The sequence below is a fragment of the Dasypus novemcinctus genome, chromosome 31, assembly GCF_030445035.2.
Source record: "Dasypus novemcinctus isolate mDasNov1 chromosome 31, mDasNov1.1.hap2, whole genome shotgun sequence".
NCBI lineage: Eukaryota > Metazoa > Chordata > Mammalia > Cingulata > Dasypodidae > Dasypus > Dasypus novemcinctus.
Genome location: NC_080703.1, coordinates 24,318,305 through 24,336,975, shown reverse-complemented (window position 1 = coordinate 24,336,975; position 18,671 = coordinate 24,318,305). Strand labels below are relative to the sequence as shown.

General features: G+C 45.2%; 1 protein-coding gene across 1 annotated transcript in view; it reads left to right on the top strand.

Moving 5' to 3' along the window:
- Positions 1-12,433: 12,433 nt before the first annotated feature.
- Positions 12,434-18,671, top strand: part of CRTAP (cartilage associated protein) — a 46,483-nt gene continuing 40,245 nt past the window's right edge. Inside the window, exon 1 of the mRNA XM_058290587.2 lies at positions 12,434-12,967. Within this exon, the coding sequence (XP_058146570.1) occupies positions 12,518-12,967 (450 nt within the window). The 5' untranslated portion in view covers positions 12,434-12,517. The remainder of the gene's footprint in view (positions 12,968-18,671) is intronic.

Below are 18,671 nucleotides of genomic sequence, written 5' to 3'. Positions count from 1 at the left end.
TCTCTTCAAAGATCCTAAAGTCTAGGCACACCAGGCCACGGTCCCATGGGGTAAGAGTGGATTGGTGCTATGTACTGGGACATTCTTTAGGCAGGGTGGTTACCCTCCAGTTGGCAAAAATCTCTAACTGGGAACTCAGGGCCCCAAGAAGGATTTAAGTTCACAACCTCTGTGATTTGATCACAGCCTCTGTGACCTAGTATCAGATTCCCCAGACTCCCTCCTGAACTCTAGGCTGCTTGCTCCAACTCAGGTGTCCCTGCAGCACACCTGCCACCCCAAACCAACCATTTGAGTCTCTGGCTCCTCCAGACACTTCTGGACTTCCCAAGGGGCCGCCAAACAGACTACATGTTGCCATCTGTATTAACCAGCCAAAGGAGCGCTGATGCAAAGTACCAGACATCTGTTGGCTTTTATAAAGGGTATTTATTTGGGGGAGAAGCTCACAGATGCCAGGCCATAAAGCGTGAGTTACTTCCTTCACCAAAGTCTGCTGCCACGTGTTGGAGCAAGATGGCTGCCCGTCTGTGATGGTTCATCCCTCCTCTTTCTCCGAAGGCTCCTCTCTCTTCCTGGGGCCTTTGCCATGTGTAATGGAGCCACTCTCTTTCCTCATGTATCTGCTTCTCTCTGTGTTTACTTCCTGGGGCTCCAGCATCAAAAACGCCAACTCTTTCCTCTGCCCTGTTTTTTTCTCTGTGAGTCCCCACCCACCAAGGGACAGGGATTCAATGTCTTCTGACATGGCCCAAAGTCTTAATCATAATTTAATCACATCAAAGTGAAACCTCTGAACCCAATACAATCTAATGTAGCTAGAGGAACAGACCATTTCACAAACATAATCCAATATCTACTTTTGGAATTCATAAACAGTACCAAACTGCTATACCATCCAAGAGTACAGGTGAGCTAATGCCCCCCTGCAGCAAACTTGGTACAATAGAAGACTAGTGGTAAGAGAGACCAATAAAATTCCTTTCCCTTCCCCACTCTGATGAACTGTTAAAGGTGTGCTTATTCAGAAATTGGCTATCTCTCTTTAAGGCTGTCCTGAAACAGCTTGGTAACACATTACTTTGCATTGTTTCTCATCCTTCCCTGCTCGTTTCCCTTCCTTTCAGTCTCACTGCCTTGAGACTGTACCTACCAAGTACAATATTAGGATTTAGTCCTTCCATCAGGTTCTGTTTACGGGAATGTCAAATGCCAAAGATAAAGAGAGAATCCTGAGAGCAGCAAGGGAAAAGCAATTCATCACATACAAGGGATGCTCAATGAGATTAAATACTGATTTCTCATCAGAAACCATGAAGGCAAGAAGGCAGTGGTATGATATATTTTAGATACTGAAAGAAAAAACTGTAGCCAAAAATATTATATCTGGAAAGGCTGTCTTTCAAAAATGAGGGTGAATTTAGAATATTCACAGATAAACAAAAACTGAGAAAATTTGTAACCAAGAGACTGGCTTTGCAGGAAATACTAAAGGGAGTGCTATAGCCTGAAAAGACAGGAGAGAGAGAGAGAGGCTTGAAAGAGAGTCTAGAAATGATGATTATATCAGTAAAAATAACTAAAAGTGTAAAAATAGTGTGTAAATAATATATGACAGATAAAACCCAAAAGTAAAAATAGGTGTGTAAGAACTACCTTTACAGTAATAACATTGAATATTAATGGATTAAATTCCCCAATTAATGGATTAAATTCCCCAATCAAAAGACAAAGACTGGCAGAATGGATAAGAAAATATGCTGTCTACAAGATACTTACTTAGACCCAAGGATAACAATAGATTGAAAGTGAAAGGCTAGAAAAAGATACTCCACACATGCAATAACCAGAAAAAAAAAAATATGGAGTAGCTATACTTAAATCAGATGATATAGGCTTTAAAAGCAAAGCTGTTATTAGAGACAAGGAAAGACATTATATATTAATAAAAGGGACTGTAGAAGTTTGATATGGTTATGAATTCAAAAAATAGATATTGGATTATGTTTGTAATCTGGTCTGTACCTGGGCGTGATTAAGTTATGATTAGGGCTTTGATTGGGCCACGTCATTAGGGCACTGGGTCTCTACCCCTTGGTGATTGGGGACTCACAGATAAAATGCACGGCAAAGGACAGAGTTGAGGGTTCTTAATGTTGGGGTTTTGATGTTGGAGTTTGATGCTGAAGTCTTAAGCTAGAGCCCAGGGAAAGAGACTAAGCCATTTGCCTGATAGTCTACAGCTGACCTTGTGGAGAAATCAGAGGAGCTGAGCCCAGAGGAACCCAGGAAGCCTGAACCCTCACAGATGTCAGCAGCTGTCTTGCTCTAACACATGAAAATAGACTTTGGTGAGGGAAGTAACCTATGCTTTATGGCCTGGTATCTGTAAGCTCCTACTCCAGATAAATACCCTTTATTTCTGGTATTTTGCATCAGCATCTAATACAGGGACTATTCACCAGGAAGAAATAATAATAAATGTAAATGAAACTAATGAGGATGCCCCAAATTACATGAGGCAAACACTAGCAAAACTGAAGGGAGAAATAGATGTCTCTAGAGTAAGAGTTGGAGACTTCAACATACCACACTCATCATTGGATAGAACATCAGGGCAGAGAATCAATAAAGAAACAGAGAGTTTGAATAACAGGACAAATGAACTAAACCTAATAGACATATACAGAACATTGCACCTCCAAACATCAGGATATACATTCTTCTCAAATCCTCATGGATATTTCTACAGAAAAGATAAAATGTTGAGTCACAAAACACAGTTCAATAAATTAAAAGACTGAAGTTATACAAAGGACTTTGATCATAATGGGTTAAAGCCTGATGTCAATAAGGGAAAATTCATAAATATATGGAGATTAAACAAAATATTTAAAAATAATCAGTGGGCCAAAGAAGAAATTGCAGGAGAAATTAGTAAATATCTTGAGACAAATGAAAATGACAACACAATATATCAGAACCTATGGGATGCAATGAAGGCAGTACTGAGAGGGAAATTTATAGCCCTCAACTTAAACTAAAAAAGAAGAAAGAACTGAAAATTAATGACCTAACTATACAGCTGAAGGAATTAGTAAAAGAACAGAAAATTATTCCCAAAGCAAGCAGAAGGAATGAAATAATAAAGATCAAAGCAGAAATAAATGGAATTGGAACAACAACAACAAAAAAAGATAAAATTAACAAAACCAAAAGTTGTTTCTTTGAGAAGATCAACAAAATTGACAAACCCTTAGCTAGACTGACAAAGAAAAAATGAAAGAAGATGCAAATAAAATCATAAATGAAAATGGAGACATTACTACTGACCCACAAAATAAAAGATTGTAAGAGGATACTATGAATAACTATATGTCAACAAACTTGACATTATGGTTGAAATGGACAAATTTCCTAGGAACATACTAATAACATATGCTGACCCCAGAAGAAATAGAAGAGCTCTCAAACCAATCACAAGTTAAGAGATTGAAACAGTCATCAAACAACTCCCCCAAATGAAAAGCCCTGGGCCAGATGGCTTCTCAGGAATTCTACCAAGCATTCAAATAAAATTTTATACCAATCTTATTCAAACTCTTTCAAAAAATTGAACATGAAGGAGTGCTACCAATCTCGTTCTATGAAGGCAATATCACCTTAACAGCAAAGCCAGATAAAGATGTTACAAAAAAAGTAAATTTCCCTAATGAATATAGATGCAAAAATCCTCAACAAAATACTTGCTAATAGAATTCAACAGCACATTAAAAGAATTATTCATCATCAGCAAGTGGATTTTATCCCAGGCATGCAAGGGTGGTTCAACACAAGAAAATCAATCAGTGTAATATATCTTACTAATAAATTAAAGAAGAAAAATCACATGATCATCTCGATTGATGCAGAAAAGGCACTTGACAAAACTCAGAATCCTTTCTTGATAAAAACACTCCAAAAGATAGGAATTGAAGGAAACTTTCTCAACATGATAAAGGGCATGTATAAAAAGCCCACAGCTAACATTGTATTAAATGGTGAAAGACTGAACATTTTCCCATTGAGATCAGGAACAAGACAAGTTTGCCCACTGCCAACACTGTTGTTCAATATAGTGCTGAGTCTCCTGCTAGAGCAATCAGGCAAGGAAAAGAAATAAAAGGCATCCAGATTGGAAAGGAAGAAGTAAAACTTTACACTATCTGCAGATGATATGATCCTATACCTAGAAAGTCCTTAAAAATCTACAACAAAGCTGCTAGAGCTAAGAAATGAGTTCAGCCGTGTAGCAGGAGACAAGATTCATATGCAAAAACCAGTGGTGTTTCTATACACTAGTAATGTGCAATCTAAGGAGGAAGTAAAAAGAAAAATTCCATTTGCAATGTGACTAAAAGAGTCAAACATTTAGGAATAAACCTAACCAGGGACGTAAAGCACTTGTATTCAGAAAACTACAAAGCATTGCTAAAAGAAATCAGAAGACCATATCGAAGAACATTCTGTGTTCACATATTTGAAGACTAAATATTGTTAAGATGTCAGTTCTACCCAAATTGATATACAGATTCAATGCAATCTTATTTAAAAGTCGAACAGTCACCCCCTTTAAAAAAAAAAAGGAAAATCCAATTATTAAATTTATTTGGTAGGGGAAGGGCCCCTAATAGCCAGAAACATCTTAAAAAGGAAGAACCAAGTTGGAGAACAGTTACTTCCAGACTTTAAACCATATTACCTAACTATGATGGCAAAAACAGCATCCTACTAGCACAAAGATAGACTCATAGACCAATGGAACCAAATCAATGGCTGAGAAACAAATCCGCACATCCATGGTTATGTGATTTTTGATAAGGCTGTCAATGGGGCAGAGCAGTCTATGCAACAAATGGTGCTGGGAGAACTGGATATCTATAGCCAAAATAAAGAAAGAGAACCCCTATCTCACATCTTATACAAAAATTAACTCAAAATGGATCAACACTTAAATACAAAAGATAGAATCATAAAACTCCTAGATGAAAATGTAAGGAAACAGCTTCAAGACCCGGTAGTTGGTGGAGATTCTTAAACCTTACACTGACAGTGTGAGTAAAAAAAGAAAAAAAAAATGCATAAATGGGACTTTCTCAAACTTAAGCATTTTTGTGCTTCAAAGGACTTTGTGAAGAAGATGAAAAGGCAGCACACTCAATGGGAGAAAATATTTAGAAAGCACATATCTGATAAGGGTTTGAAATCCATGCTACATAGAGACCATACAACTCAACAAAAACAATAAAAGTGTAGGCAATCCTAATAAAAAATGGGCAAAAGACTGAAATATTTCTCCAAGGAGGAAATACAAATGGCAAAAAAGCACGTGAAAAAATGTTTCGTATCCCTAGCTATTAGAGAAATGTAAATCAAAACTGCAGTGAAATATCATCTCACACCTCATAGAATGATCAATATTATAAAACAGAAAAGCTGGAGAGGATGTGAAGTAGGAACACTCCTTTTCTGCTGGTGGAAATGTAAAATGATGCAGCCTCTGCAGAAGACAGTTTGGCAGTTCCTCAGGAAGCTAAATATAGAACTGCCGTGTGATCTGGCAACCCCTTTACTAGAAATATATCCAGGGGAACTGAAAGCAGTGACATGAGCAGACATTTGCACACTAATGCTCATGGCGGTATTATTCACAATTGACAAAAGATGGAAACAAACCAACTGTCTGTCAATTGATGAATGGATAAACAAAATGTGGTGTATGTACATGATGGAATACTATGTTGTTGTAAGAAAAAATGGAATTGGGACACATGTGGTAGCGTGGATGAAACTTGAGGACATCATACTGATTGAAATAAGCCAGGCACGAAAGGATACGTATTGTATGGTCTCACTAATATGAACTAAATATGGAAAATACTGAACACATGGAGTTAAAACCCAGAGAATAGGTTACTAGGAAATAGGCTGAGAGCTCAGAAGGGGCACTGATGCATAATGTATGTAGACTTTTCAAATAGCTTGATTGTGAAAGTGTAGAAATTGATAGATTTGATGGTAACACATTACAGTGATTATAGCTAACATACTGGTTTATAAATGCATAGTGGCCAAAAGGGGTAGTCTAGGGAAGTAAATATCAATTGAAAGAAAGCTACAGAATAATCTAGGGACTGAATAACAGAGAACCTGGATGTGGATGTGGATTCCAGTAAATAGTACAAATACAAGAATGTACCTCTGTGAGTTAGAACAAGTGTATGTCACTATGACAAGGTGCTAAGAATACGGTGATGCATGGGAAAATGCACTTAATGTAACTTATGTACCATAGTTAACAGCAATATTGTAATATTCTTGCATCAGTGTCAAAGAAGGTACTATATCAACGCTAAGTGTCAATAACAGGGGGTGTATTAGTCAGCCAAAGGGGTGCTGATGCCAAGTATAAGAACTCTGTTGGCTTCTATGAAGGGTATTTATTTGGCAAAGTTTCTCCCTTCCAGCCACGTGAGGGTGAAAAGCCATGAACCCAGCCCAGGGCCCAGCAGCAACTTCAGCTAGAAAATGAGGAACCTTGAGTCCATCTCCTCCCCTGCGGCTTTTGTGTCGTGAAGGAGACCACATGTGTGGGCCTGACCACAGAACTGCAAAGATCCTCTGAAATGTTCCCTCCTCCTGAGTCCTCTAAGAAGCTTTATGGTTACCAGGCCCTAAAGAGTCCAACTCAAGGTACCATAAGAGGTACTTTCTCACCCAAAGTCTGTCGCCATGTGGTGAAGCAAGATGGTGGGTGATGTCTGGGAGGGTTCAGCCTTCCTCTTAAGGCTCTGTGGTCCCAGCTCCATCCAATCTCAGCTGCAGGCTGGCATAAGGCTCTTCTCTCTTCCCAGGCCTTGCTTCTTTCTGGGCTCAGCTGCTCTGGTCTCTCCACTAGGTCAGTTGTAGACTATCAGGGTCCTCTCCATTCCCAGGGCCATTGTCTATGGAGCGCTTCTCTTCATGTGTACTTGCTTCTGTGTTCTACTTCTCCGTGTATTTACTCCCTTGTCTTTGAGCATCTGTTTATATAGCCTCAGCTGTAGGTGGGGACTCAAAACGAGTCACCCTAATGATGTGGTCAAATAAAAGCCCTAATCTTGATTTAATAATGTAAAAGTGAAACCTCTGAGTCTAGTACCATCTAATGTGCCCAGAGAACAGACCAGTTTACAAACACAATCAGTGTTTCTTTTTGGAATTCTTTAACGTTATCGAAATTCTACAAGGGGGATGGGATTTTTCTTTTGGACTAAGGAAAATGCTCAATAATTTGCTGAGGCTATTACTGCACAAATCTGATGAAAATGAGTGCCACTGAGTGTACACTTTGGAAAGATAGTACAAGGCGTGGGACTGTGTAACAGTGAACCATGTAATGGAAAATGGACTGTGGTTAACAGTACAAATAGAAGCATTCTCTCATGAACTATAACAAATGTACAATACTAATACATGGTGTTAATAGGGAGTATATGGAAAAATATACCGAATGTAAGCTATGGATCATAGTTAGTTATAATAGCTTGATGATGTTTTCATAATTTGTTAATAACAAATGTTCCACAACAATGCAAGGTGTTGGTGGAAGGGTGTTATATGGGAATTCTGCACATTATGCATGACTGTTTTGTAAGCTCACAACTTTTCTATTAAAAAATATATATTAAAATAAAAAAAACAACACTACTACTGTGGCAGGTACTACAGATAAATTCCATGGTGCTACGCGTTTTTAAAAAATATTGTAATTTTCACTCTTCTAAAAAAAGTTTTATTGAAGTATAACTGACAATGAACTGATATAAAGTATACAACTCAATAAACTTTTTAAAAAATGATTTTATTTATTTCTTTCCCCTACCTCTCATTTTCTGCTGTGTCCATTCACAGTGTGTTTTGCATCCGCTTGTATTAGGCAGCACTGGAAAACTGTGTCTCTTTTTTGTTGTATCATCTTGTTGCATCAGCTCTCTGTGTGTGCAGCGCCACTCCTGGGCGGGCTGCGCTTTATTCACACGGGGGCAGCTCTCCTTGCACGTGGGGCTCCTGTACGTGGGGGCACCCCTGTGTGGCATGGCACTTCTTGTGCACAGCAGCACTGCGCATGGGCCAGCTCACCACACCGGTCAGGAGGCCCTGGGTTTGAACCCTGGACCCTCTATATGGTAGGCAGATGCTCTATCAGTTGAGCCATGTCCGCTTCCCTCAATAAACTTTGATAGGAAATTGTCATCACAAATTCTCTGAGAAAATGATTTAATTAGGAATGACAGAGAAGAAAGGAAAATGTCACTGTGCAAATGACATCTGACATGGAATCTAAAATAAAAGCACTGTGCAAAGGCCTTTTGACCAGAGCTTGTATGACTAAGTGGTTGTGTGGCATGATTTTAAATTGCATTTCTTTGCTAGTGGGATTGAACTGCTTTCTGGAGAAAACTGGCCACCATAGCAAAATATTTAAAATGAACATTATTGCTAAGAGGGGGATATTGTGTGCTTCCAAATGTGACACCTGAGAAGGATACAATTTTGCTTCTGTGGTATTCTATGCAAAAAGGTTAATCTGAATCTAACCAAAAGGAATATCAAAGAAACTCAAATTGATGTTTTAAGAAAAAATTGGCCTGTATTCTTCAAAAATGTCAACGGCATGAAAGACAAGAAAAGTTCTGAGGCACCAGTGGAGGTTACAGGACAGTCTGATGTGATGACTAGATACACTAGGATAGGAAATGTAGATTAAAGTCTTCTATCAATGTTAACTTTCCTGAATTTGGTATGTTCTGAGAACCTACAAATTAAAAGATTAACGGGCAGGGAGGCCTAATAAAGCAACTTACTCTCAAATAACTCAGATAAAAACATCTAGTTAGACAGATATAGAGAAAGGAAATGTAAGTAATTTGGATCTGGTTGAAGGGTAGGTGGGAGTTCTTTGTACTGTCTTTGCAACTTGTCTGTAAATTACTTAAAATTAGTAAGTTAAAAAAAAATAACCTAAGTGCCCATCAACAGATCAAAGGATGAACAAAAAGTGGTGTATATATACCATGTCTTTTAGTTTCCTGGCTGCTAAAGCAACTGCCATGCAATGGGCTGGCTTAAACAACAGGAATTTATTGGATCACAGTTTTGAGGCGAGGAGTCCAAAAGCAAGGCTATGCTTTCTCCCGGAAGACTGGCACTCTGGGGCTGGCTGCCAGCGACCCTTGGTCTATGGCTTTTCCGCCACGTGGGAATGAACATGGTGGCCTCTCCAAGCTTCTTGGTCCTTTACTCCCAGCTTCTGGCTGCTCCCTGTGGCTTTTTTCTTGTGTGTCTGAATTTCGTTCTGATTATAAAGGATTCCAGTAACAGGATTAAGATCCATCCTCATTCAGGTGGGCCACCCCTTAACTGAAATAACCTCATTGAAAGGTCCAACATACATGGGATCACACCCACAGGAATGGATTAAAAGTATGTTTTTTTCTGGAATATATAGCTCCAAGTCACATGAATTATTTGAACATAAAAAGAAGTTATGATACATGCTACAACACGGATGAACCTTGAAACACTACGCTAAGTAAAATAAGTCACGAAAGGACATATATTGTATGATGCTTGTTATGTGAATACTTAAAAGCAGCAAATCATAGAACCAGAAAAATTAGAGGCTGCCAAAGGATGGAGGTAAGGGGGTTTGGGGAATTATTGCGTAATGGGTATGGAGTTTCTATTTGATGTGATGTAAAGTTTTGGTAACGATTGGTGCTGATGGTTATACAACATTGTGAATAAAATGAATGCCACTGTGCTGTACACTTACAAATGTTAAAAAGATGGTAAATTTTGTTACGCACATGTTACCACAATGAAATTTTTTTAAGAAGCTTAAGGAATTAAAAACAAATCCCCCAGAGCTGCCTTTGACATTTCATTCACATCTTTTTTTTCTTCAATTTTATTTTATTTTTTAATCTTTTTAAAAGTTAATAGATCACATAAAATGTTACATTAAAGAACATTGGTTTTTTTTTGAAGATATGTAGATCACAAAAACTGTTACATTAAAAAATATAAGAGGTTCCCATATATCCCACACACCCTCCACCCCACGCCTCCCACATCAACAACCTCTTTCATCATTGTGGCACATTCATTACATTTGGTGAATACATTTTGGAGCTCTGCTGCACCACATGGATAATAGTTTACTTTATAGTTTACACTCTCTCCCACTACATTCAGTGGATTATAGGAGGCTATATAATGTCCACCATCAGTCCCTGCAATATCATTTAGGACAACTCCAAGTCCCAAAAATGCTCCCCATCACATCTCTTCTTCCCTCTTCCTGTCCTCAGCCACTACCATGGCCACTTTCTCTACATCAATGCTACAATTTCTTCCATTACTAGTCTATAGCAGAATATCAGTAAGTCCACTCTAATCCATATTTTATTCCTGTGGACCCTGGGGTGGTGATGTCCACTCCACCTCTCCATCAAGAGGGGGCTTAGATCCCGCATGGATAATGGATGCAATTCTCCTGCTTGCTGTTGTAGGCACTCTTGGTTCCCTGGTGAAGTGGTTGACCATCTTCACCTCCCTGTTAGCTGACCTGGGTAAGTCCAACGAACAAGAGTAGGAGTTGCAACTCTGCTGAGGCTCCGGGCCCAGCTGGCACATAGGCAGTTCAGAGATTCAAGTCTCCTGAGTATACACCAACCCTAGTGCCAACCACAGGTTTAGTAAAGGTGACAGAAGAGGCATGTGTAGAAAAGTCACATCTGAGTCCAACTCCATCACACTCAGGAACACAAATTCCAAAATAGGGCCCACTGGCAAGGCACTGAACTCGAGTCATCTGCCATGAGTGTAGAAATTTAGAAAACTGTACAGTGTAAAATATAATTCATAATGTAAACCAAAACGGAACCAAGTTTGATAGCTATGTTTCAATACCTGTACATTACCAGCAGCAAATATAACGTGAACATGAAAAAAGATCATTGCTGGGGAAGGGGGAAAAAGGTTTGATGTTGGGTATATGGGAGTCCCCTATATTGTATATGTGAATTACTGTGATCTAAAACTTTTTTGAAGACAAAATTAAAAATTAGAAAAAAAAAAGGATGTAGACACAGAAATTGCCTTGCCACTGTACATACAGGGTCACACCTATTACAGTGCTGAAAGGCAAAACGTCAAAAGTTTTATAATATTTTTCATTTCTTAATACCCCAATTTATTTTCACTTTTAGTTTTTCTAAATTAGTATGTATTCTACTTCCAATCTGTAAACCTATCACTACTATTTCATTTTCCTATTAATTGAATTTGGCAATATATTAGGCTTCATTTTTGAAGTTTTGGAGCACAGAGAGGTAAATTATGGCAGGGGAGGAACGCTGCTGTGGGGTATAATTGATGGGGGACACATGGTTGGGAGGAAGTGCTCCAGGGCCTGTACAGAAGGTACATAAAAATGTTCACGTGTCATTAATATCTTTTGACGCACACGCAAAGGTTTCTTGATCATATTCTGAAGAGTGGAACATAGTCAGCTTGACCACCTAAATTGTTTACAAAGTGCCACTAACAACCTTATTGATTTTATTTATGAATATCTTCTTTCACCCTAACTAAAGTGTAAAGTCACTCCATGGCAGTGCTATTCCAGTGTAGGCCACAGATCTGAGAAGCACCCTCACCAGGGAGCTGTTTAAAAAAGTAGACTTACTGGTATTCTACCACAGATTTATTGTGCTTCTAGCAACGGATTCTATTACTGATGTGGAAGCAGTGTCCACTGGAGGTTCTGAGGGCAGGGAGAGGGAAAAATAGGTGAAATGTGGGGGCATTTTCGGGACTTGGAATTATTATTACAAGGACAGACACAGACCATTACATACCTGGCCATAACCTAAAAAATTAGGGAGGATAAAGTGTCAACTACAATGCAAACTATAATCCATGCAATGCTTCAATTGTCACAAATGTACCACCCTAATGCAGGATGGTGTTAATGTGGGGAAAATGTGGGAGGCCTAGGGAGCCGGGCATATGGGAATCCCCTCTATGTTTATGTAACATTTATGAATACACCTCTTTTTAAAAAAATAAAAAATCAAGTCAACTCCTAGGCCCCACCCCAGACTTGCTGAATGAGAAACTCTGGCGGCCCGGGAAGCTGCATTTTCACAAGTCCCCCCAAGTGACTTTCGAGCCGAAGTGGCGTTCACCTGGGCTCCCATAGGGCCGTCTGGCTGGCAGACGGAACAGGGGCGCCCCGAAGCCGGCAGCGAGCCCTCCCCAGAGCAGCCCCGGCGCGCGGGGAGCTGCACCCCGCGCCCCCGGCGGGCCAGGGAGGGGCGGCGGCCGGGGCGGGCCCTCCCGGGCGTCCCCGCCCCCCGGGCCCTCGGCCGCCGCGTCGCTCTGCCCTCCTCCTCTTCCTCTCGGCCCCGCCACCTTCCCGCCTGGCGCGATGGGCCCGGGGCGCGGGGCGACCACGGCGCTGCTGGCGCTGCTGTGCGCGGCCGGGCGCGCCCAGTACGAGCGCTACAGCTTCCGCAGTTTCCCGCGCGACGAGCTCATGCCGCTCGAGTCGGCCTACCGCCACGCGCTGGACCAGTACGGCGGCGAGCACTGGGCCGAGAGCGTGGGCTACCTGGAGCTGAGCCTGCGGCTGCACCGCCTGCTGCGCGACAGCGAGGCCTTCTGCCACCTCAACTGCAGCGCGGCGCCCGCGCCCGCCGCCGGGCCCGCGCGCTACCCCGAGCTGCGCCTGTTCGGCGGCCTGCTGCGCCGCGCGCACTGCCTCCGGCGCTGCAAGCAGGGCCTGCCCGCCTTCCGCCAGTCGCAGCCCGGCCGCGACGTACTGGCCGACTTCCAGCGCCGGGAGCCCTACAAGTTCCTGCAGTTCGCCTACTTCAAGGCAAGTGCCCCGCCCCGGCCCCGCCCCCGAGCGGAAGGCCCGCCCCCAAGGGCGGGCTCTCAAGCCCCCACTTCCGGTCTAGGCTCGGGCATTGCCCGCACGGGGCCCCGCTCCCACGCTGACCGTGCGTGGGCTGGTCGCGCTCCCAGGCGGCAAACGCTAAACCGGCTCCGCCCCGCGCCCAGCCCCCGCCCCTAGACTTAGGTCCGACCCTCAGGAACGGTCTTTGAAGCCAGGCCCCACGCCCAGGCTGACTCTATGTGGCCTGGTCGCGGTCCTAGGCGGCAAACGCTACCCCGCCCCGCGCCCAGGCCCCGCCCCTGGCCTTAAGACCTACCCCCAGGGGTGGTCTCTGAGGTCAGGCTCCGCCCCCAGCCTGATTCTGCGTGGTCTGTTTGCGCTCCCAGGTGGCAAACGCGGAGCCGGCTCCGCCCCGCGCCCAGGCCCCGCCCCTGGCCTAAGTCCTACCCGGGGGGGGGGGGGGGGGGGGGGCGGCCTCTCAAGTCCCTACTTCCGGTCTAGGCCCTGGCCTTGCCCGGAGCCCGGCCCCGCTCCCACGCCGAATGTGCGTGGCCTGGTCGCGCTGCCCGGCGGCAAACGCTAAACCGGCCCCGCCCCAGCCCAGGCCCCGCCCCTAGGCTTAGGTCCGACCCTCAGGGGCGGTCTTTGAAGGCAGGCCCCGCCCCCAGGCTGACTGCGTGGCTTGATCGCGCTCCCAGACGGCAAACGCGGACCCGGCTCCGCACCGCACCCAAGCCCCGCCCCGCGCCCAGGCACCGACCCTCTCCTTAAGTCCTACCCCCAGGGGCGGTTTCTCAGGCCAGGCCCCGCCCCCGGACCCATTCTGCGTGGTTTGGTCGCGCTGCCAGGCGGCAAACGCTAAACCGGCCCCGCCCCACCACGCCCCACCACGCCCCGCCCCGCCCCACCCTGGGCCCCGCCCCACCCTGGGCCCCGCCCCACCCTGGGCCCCGCCCCACCCTGGGCCCCGCCCCACCCTGGGCCCCGCCCCACCCTGGGCCCCGCCCCACCCTGGGCCCCGCCCCACCCTGGGCCCCGCCCCACCCTGGGCCCCGCCCCACCCTGGGCCCCGCCCCTAGGTTTAAGTTCTACCCCCAGGGGCGGTCCCTGAAGCCAGGCCCCGCCCCCGCGCTGGCTGCGTGGCCTGGTCGCCCACCCTGACGGCAAACGCAAAGCCTGCCCCGCCCCCAGGCCCAGGCCCCGCCCTTCAGCCCTGGGCTGCCTTTCGCACCCTTTTCTTTCGACCAGACTTTCTCCTTCCCGTCCCCGCTTACCCTCGCCCCTTTAAAGGACGCTTTCAAATCCTGTCCCTTTTCTTCAACTGAAAGAGATGTGAAAATATTTTTCTTGAAGGACTGTGTCTCTGAAGTCGAGAATACACTCCGTATCCAGCACCCAGGAAGTGCTCTATTACCTGTTGTGGGTTTTTTTTTTTTTTGCGGGCAGACTCTGCTTCTGAATGTACCAGTAAAATCCCCTTTTTCTCAAGTGAGTGGTGACTTGAGGTAACAGAGCAAAAGGGACCTAGAAGCTGGCTAGATCCTTTTCGAGCGGAGGAAACTGAGGCAGGGAAGCAAAGCCTGTACACCGATGGGTTAGCGTTGGCGCTCTCTGCTGCCTGCCCCTCTCATCTAGAATTTAACAAAGTTGTCTTCCTCCTTTTCATGGCTGCTTCAATTCTGTCCGTGATTGCTGGGTTAAAACAGCCACAAACTGCCGTTCTCTGTGCTCAGAGTCCTTACTGTCGGGACCCACAGGTTTCAGAATGGGCTGAATTCCCTCTTTCGCTTCTCAAGGCCAGTTTCTATTTTCTCATGTTGAAGACAAATTTTTAAAGAAATAATTTGCATTTATTATAATGACTCCAGAAATAGATCCTTGGCATATCCCAGACTCTGGAGGTGGAAGTTTTTTTCCAAACTTTGAGTCTTTGGGCTCCAAGATCTAGTTTCTCACATTGCTGTGGAGACCTGTACATTGCATTCATAGGCGCAACAAAATAAAGCTCCAAACAGGAGAAACACTGGGTTATTGTTAGGCTTAGTACATTAGTTCCAGTTATATATAAAGGGTCACTTTTGTGAATGTTTGTCCTGGCAATAAAAGCAGATTTAAATTAGAACCAGGGAATAAGATTAGTAAAATCCCAGAACTTTGAAAAAATGGTGGTTGTCTCATGCGAGTGTTACTGGAAATTCGTAAAACGAATTTCAAGAGCAAGCCAAGTTAGTCAGGCCAGTGATTTATTAAGGAAGGGAGGGAAGAGAAATGTGAAAAAATCTCAGATTAAGGGTCCCAGATAGAGGGGAAGGAGCTGACAAGTGATAAAGAGGGCTGATGTGTAGACTACAGTTCCCCATTACAGTTTCCCAAATGCGCAGGTTTATTTGCATGCTCATCCAGATGGGGGAGAAAGCCATGATGGTCAGGAGGCATTTGGCTTTCCTTTGCCTTTGAACTATTATTCCACCCCTTTGCTAATGACAGGGGAGGAGTTCCAGCTGTTCAGCTGTTTTGATTGGTTCCTCCACCACTCAATCCCCAGGCAGGCCCAATGATAAATTCCCTGGAGAATATCCGGTGCGTCTCCTTGATTCCGGAGGGACTCTCATTCCAAATGGGAGTTCTCGCAAGAGTCTTCCAGCCTCCATCTTGGCGGGTATTTGTGGCCACGAGGGCTACCTGCCAGGTTCCAGATCTTTCTATCGATTCCCTAGTTCACTATCCTGCCACACCAGCACTATCTTTAGGCTAAAAATGATCTGTTTAGTTCTTTCTTTTCCTGTATAGCTTTATACAGTTACAAATTCAAATTTGAATGAACCTTGAAACAATCAAGAGGGAAACATTTAAATCTGCAGAATTCTCAGGGCTCTGGTTTCTTTCATGTGCCTATGAATTAGAAACAAATGATAGAGGAGGAGAAGAGCTTTTTGTTCATAGTACCATGTACATGGGTTTCTTCCTCAGGGAATAGCAGCCTCAAGAGGTTAGGATGTTCATAGCTTCTCTTCAAAACTCTTTATAGGTTTTGCAACAGTCACTTACTTAAAAGTCAGTAAAATACCATCTGTCTTAGTATTTCGAGAGCTTTTACAGGGCAAGAAAAAGTTAAGAATTTTATTAAGACAGAATGTTTATTTAATTGTTCCAATGGAAGAGATCACTGAAAAAGTGAATTTAGATGGTGATGTATGGTTTATTTTTTCCCTCCATGTTTATATTTTCAAACTTTAAAAAAATTTTTTTATTTATTCCTCCCCTGACCCCTCATTGTTTGTGCTTGCTGTCTGCTCTCCTTGTCCGTTTGTCTTCTTTTTAGGAGGGAGGCATCCAATCACTTGAGCCACCTCTGCTCCCTGCTTGTTGTGTCTCTCATTGTGTTCCCTTGTTGTGTCTCTTTTTTGCGTCATCTTGTTGTGTCACCTTGTTGTGCCAGCCTGGCATGTCAGCTCTCTGTCTTGCTCATCTTCTTTAGGAGGCACCGGGAACCAAACCCAGGACCTCCCATGTGGTAGGCGGTCACCCAACTGCTTGAGCCGCATCGCTTCCCAAACGCCCTTGATAGGGAGAAAATGATGGCTAACAAGCACATAGGTTCCACCTGGTGCCTGGAGGCTGTGCTAGGTGCTCAGGAACGGTGCTCCTTGCTGCGGTAGGTCTTGGGTGAATGCTGACGTATCGTCCTGAAGCATGCACACTCCTGGAGTCACGCAGTTCTTTGTGGCAGCGATTAAAGGCAGTGCCTGAAGAGGGACGGTGGTAAAGACCACCCGAGTGATGAGAGGAGGCTGGGGCGTACGGTTTTGTAGAAAATGGGCCACGCTGCTGGTGTGTAGCCCCCAAGCCCACCCCAGGTCCCAGCCCACCTTGGGCTCCACTTATGAGCTGTGGGTTCTTTCTGTGGCTGCTGTTTCTTCCATGATATGCCCATCTTCCCCACAGGCCAAGCGGAAAGGGAGCTGGAGGGCTGCATCAGATCCTTCAGGACGGCTTGCTCTGAGCTGGACAGAGCTGGCGGGCTCACAGGTGCTCTTACCCACCCCTTGCCTGGACGAGCCCCGGGGAGAGAGATGAGCCTTACGCCAGCCTGCCCCTGAGATCCTCCCCAAGCCCCGGGGCCTGCCGCCACTCAAAGCAGATTTGGGGGTGGCTCCTTTGGCAGGCAGCCGGGGTCTTTTCAGACAGGTGGCTGCCTCTCCCATGGCAGGGAGGATGCACCCACCCACCCTCTCCAAAACCTGCTTGGGGTCTGCCAAGGGTTTAGCTGCCAAGACATGGCCCTGAGAGTGAAGGGAACAAAGCCGCATCTTCCTCTTCAGGAAGAGGTTCCATTTGTCAAAATCTCAGCTCCTAAGTTAGGGGCCCCAAAAGTCCTATTTTCTGCCTCTTTTTCGAGATGCTCTTTTGGGAATCTAATTTCATGCATCTAATTTCATGACAGATGTGTAAAAAGGCTACATTCACACCCCCTCCGTCGTTCTCACGGACAGACCAGACCTTTTCCCCGCCACGAGATGAAGAGCTTTCTCTAGAACTCTTAAAAGGCGTTCCCACCCGCGCTCCCAAAGCCTCAGCGCCAGGCCTGGGAGTGTGACCCCCTCACGACCACCCACCCTTCCTCCACGGGGGCCACTGCTCTCGCCTCAGGGTGCCTTGGCTTCAGTTCAGCACCGATAATGGACTCTGTTATAGCAGTTTGCTACTGTTTATGAATTCCAGAACTAGCTACTGGATTGTGTTTGGAAACGGGTCTGTTCCTCTGGCCGTATTAGATTGGATTGGATTCAGAGGTTTCGCTTTTACTTGATTAAATCAAGATTAGGGCTTTGATTTGACCACGTCATTAGGGCGTGCAGGGTTGAGCCCGCACCCCTTGGTGGGGATAAAACAGACAGGATAAAACACGGGAGTAAATACACAGAGAAGCAGATCTGTGAGGAAAGAGAGAAGGCTCCATTAGACACGGCAGAGGCCCCGGGAAGAGAGAGAGCCTGAGAGTCTACAGCTGACTTTGTGAAGAGACCAGAGCAGCTGAGCCTGGAAAGAAACGAGCCCTGGGGAGAGAGACGAGCCTAATGCCAGCCTGCGGCTGAGATTGGATAGAGCTGGGACCACGGAGCCTTAAGAGGAAAGGGGAAGGCTGGACCTGTGCAGACATCGCCCGCCATCTTGCTTAAATATGTGGCCAGTGACTTTGGGTGAGGAAGTACCTCTTATGGTACCTTGAGCTGGACTCTATAGGGTCTTTTGACTGTAAGCTTCTACCCCAAACAAATACCCTTTATAAACGCCAACAGAGTTCTGGTACTTGGCATCAGCACCCCTTGGGCTGACTAAGACATCTACGGTTCTTAGTAATTCAGGACTCAGGAGTGTCCCAAGGGTCCCTTTATGTTTCTCTTCCAAGCCGAATGCCCCGGTTCCTGCCCCTGGGGACCCTGCGATGGGCTGAGGGGGCTCGATGCACATCGCAGGCCTCTCCCACTGCGCCTGCCAGGCTGTACCCCAATTCCAGAGGAGGACCCGATCCACGGCGTCAGCATGGGGCCTTCCGGTTGTTGGTCATGTGTCCACACAGGGAGGGAGGTGTCCGCCTCCCTGCCCGCCCGGTCCCTCGAGGCCCCGTGCGCTGCTCCTTTCTGATGCCTTCTGCCCTCCTGGGAGCTGCCCTCGAAGGGTC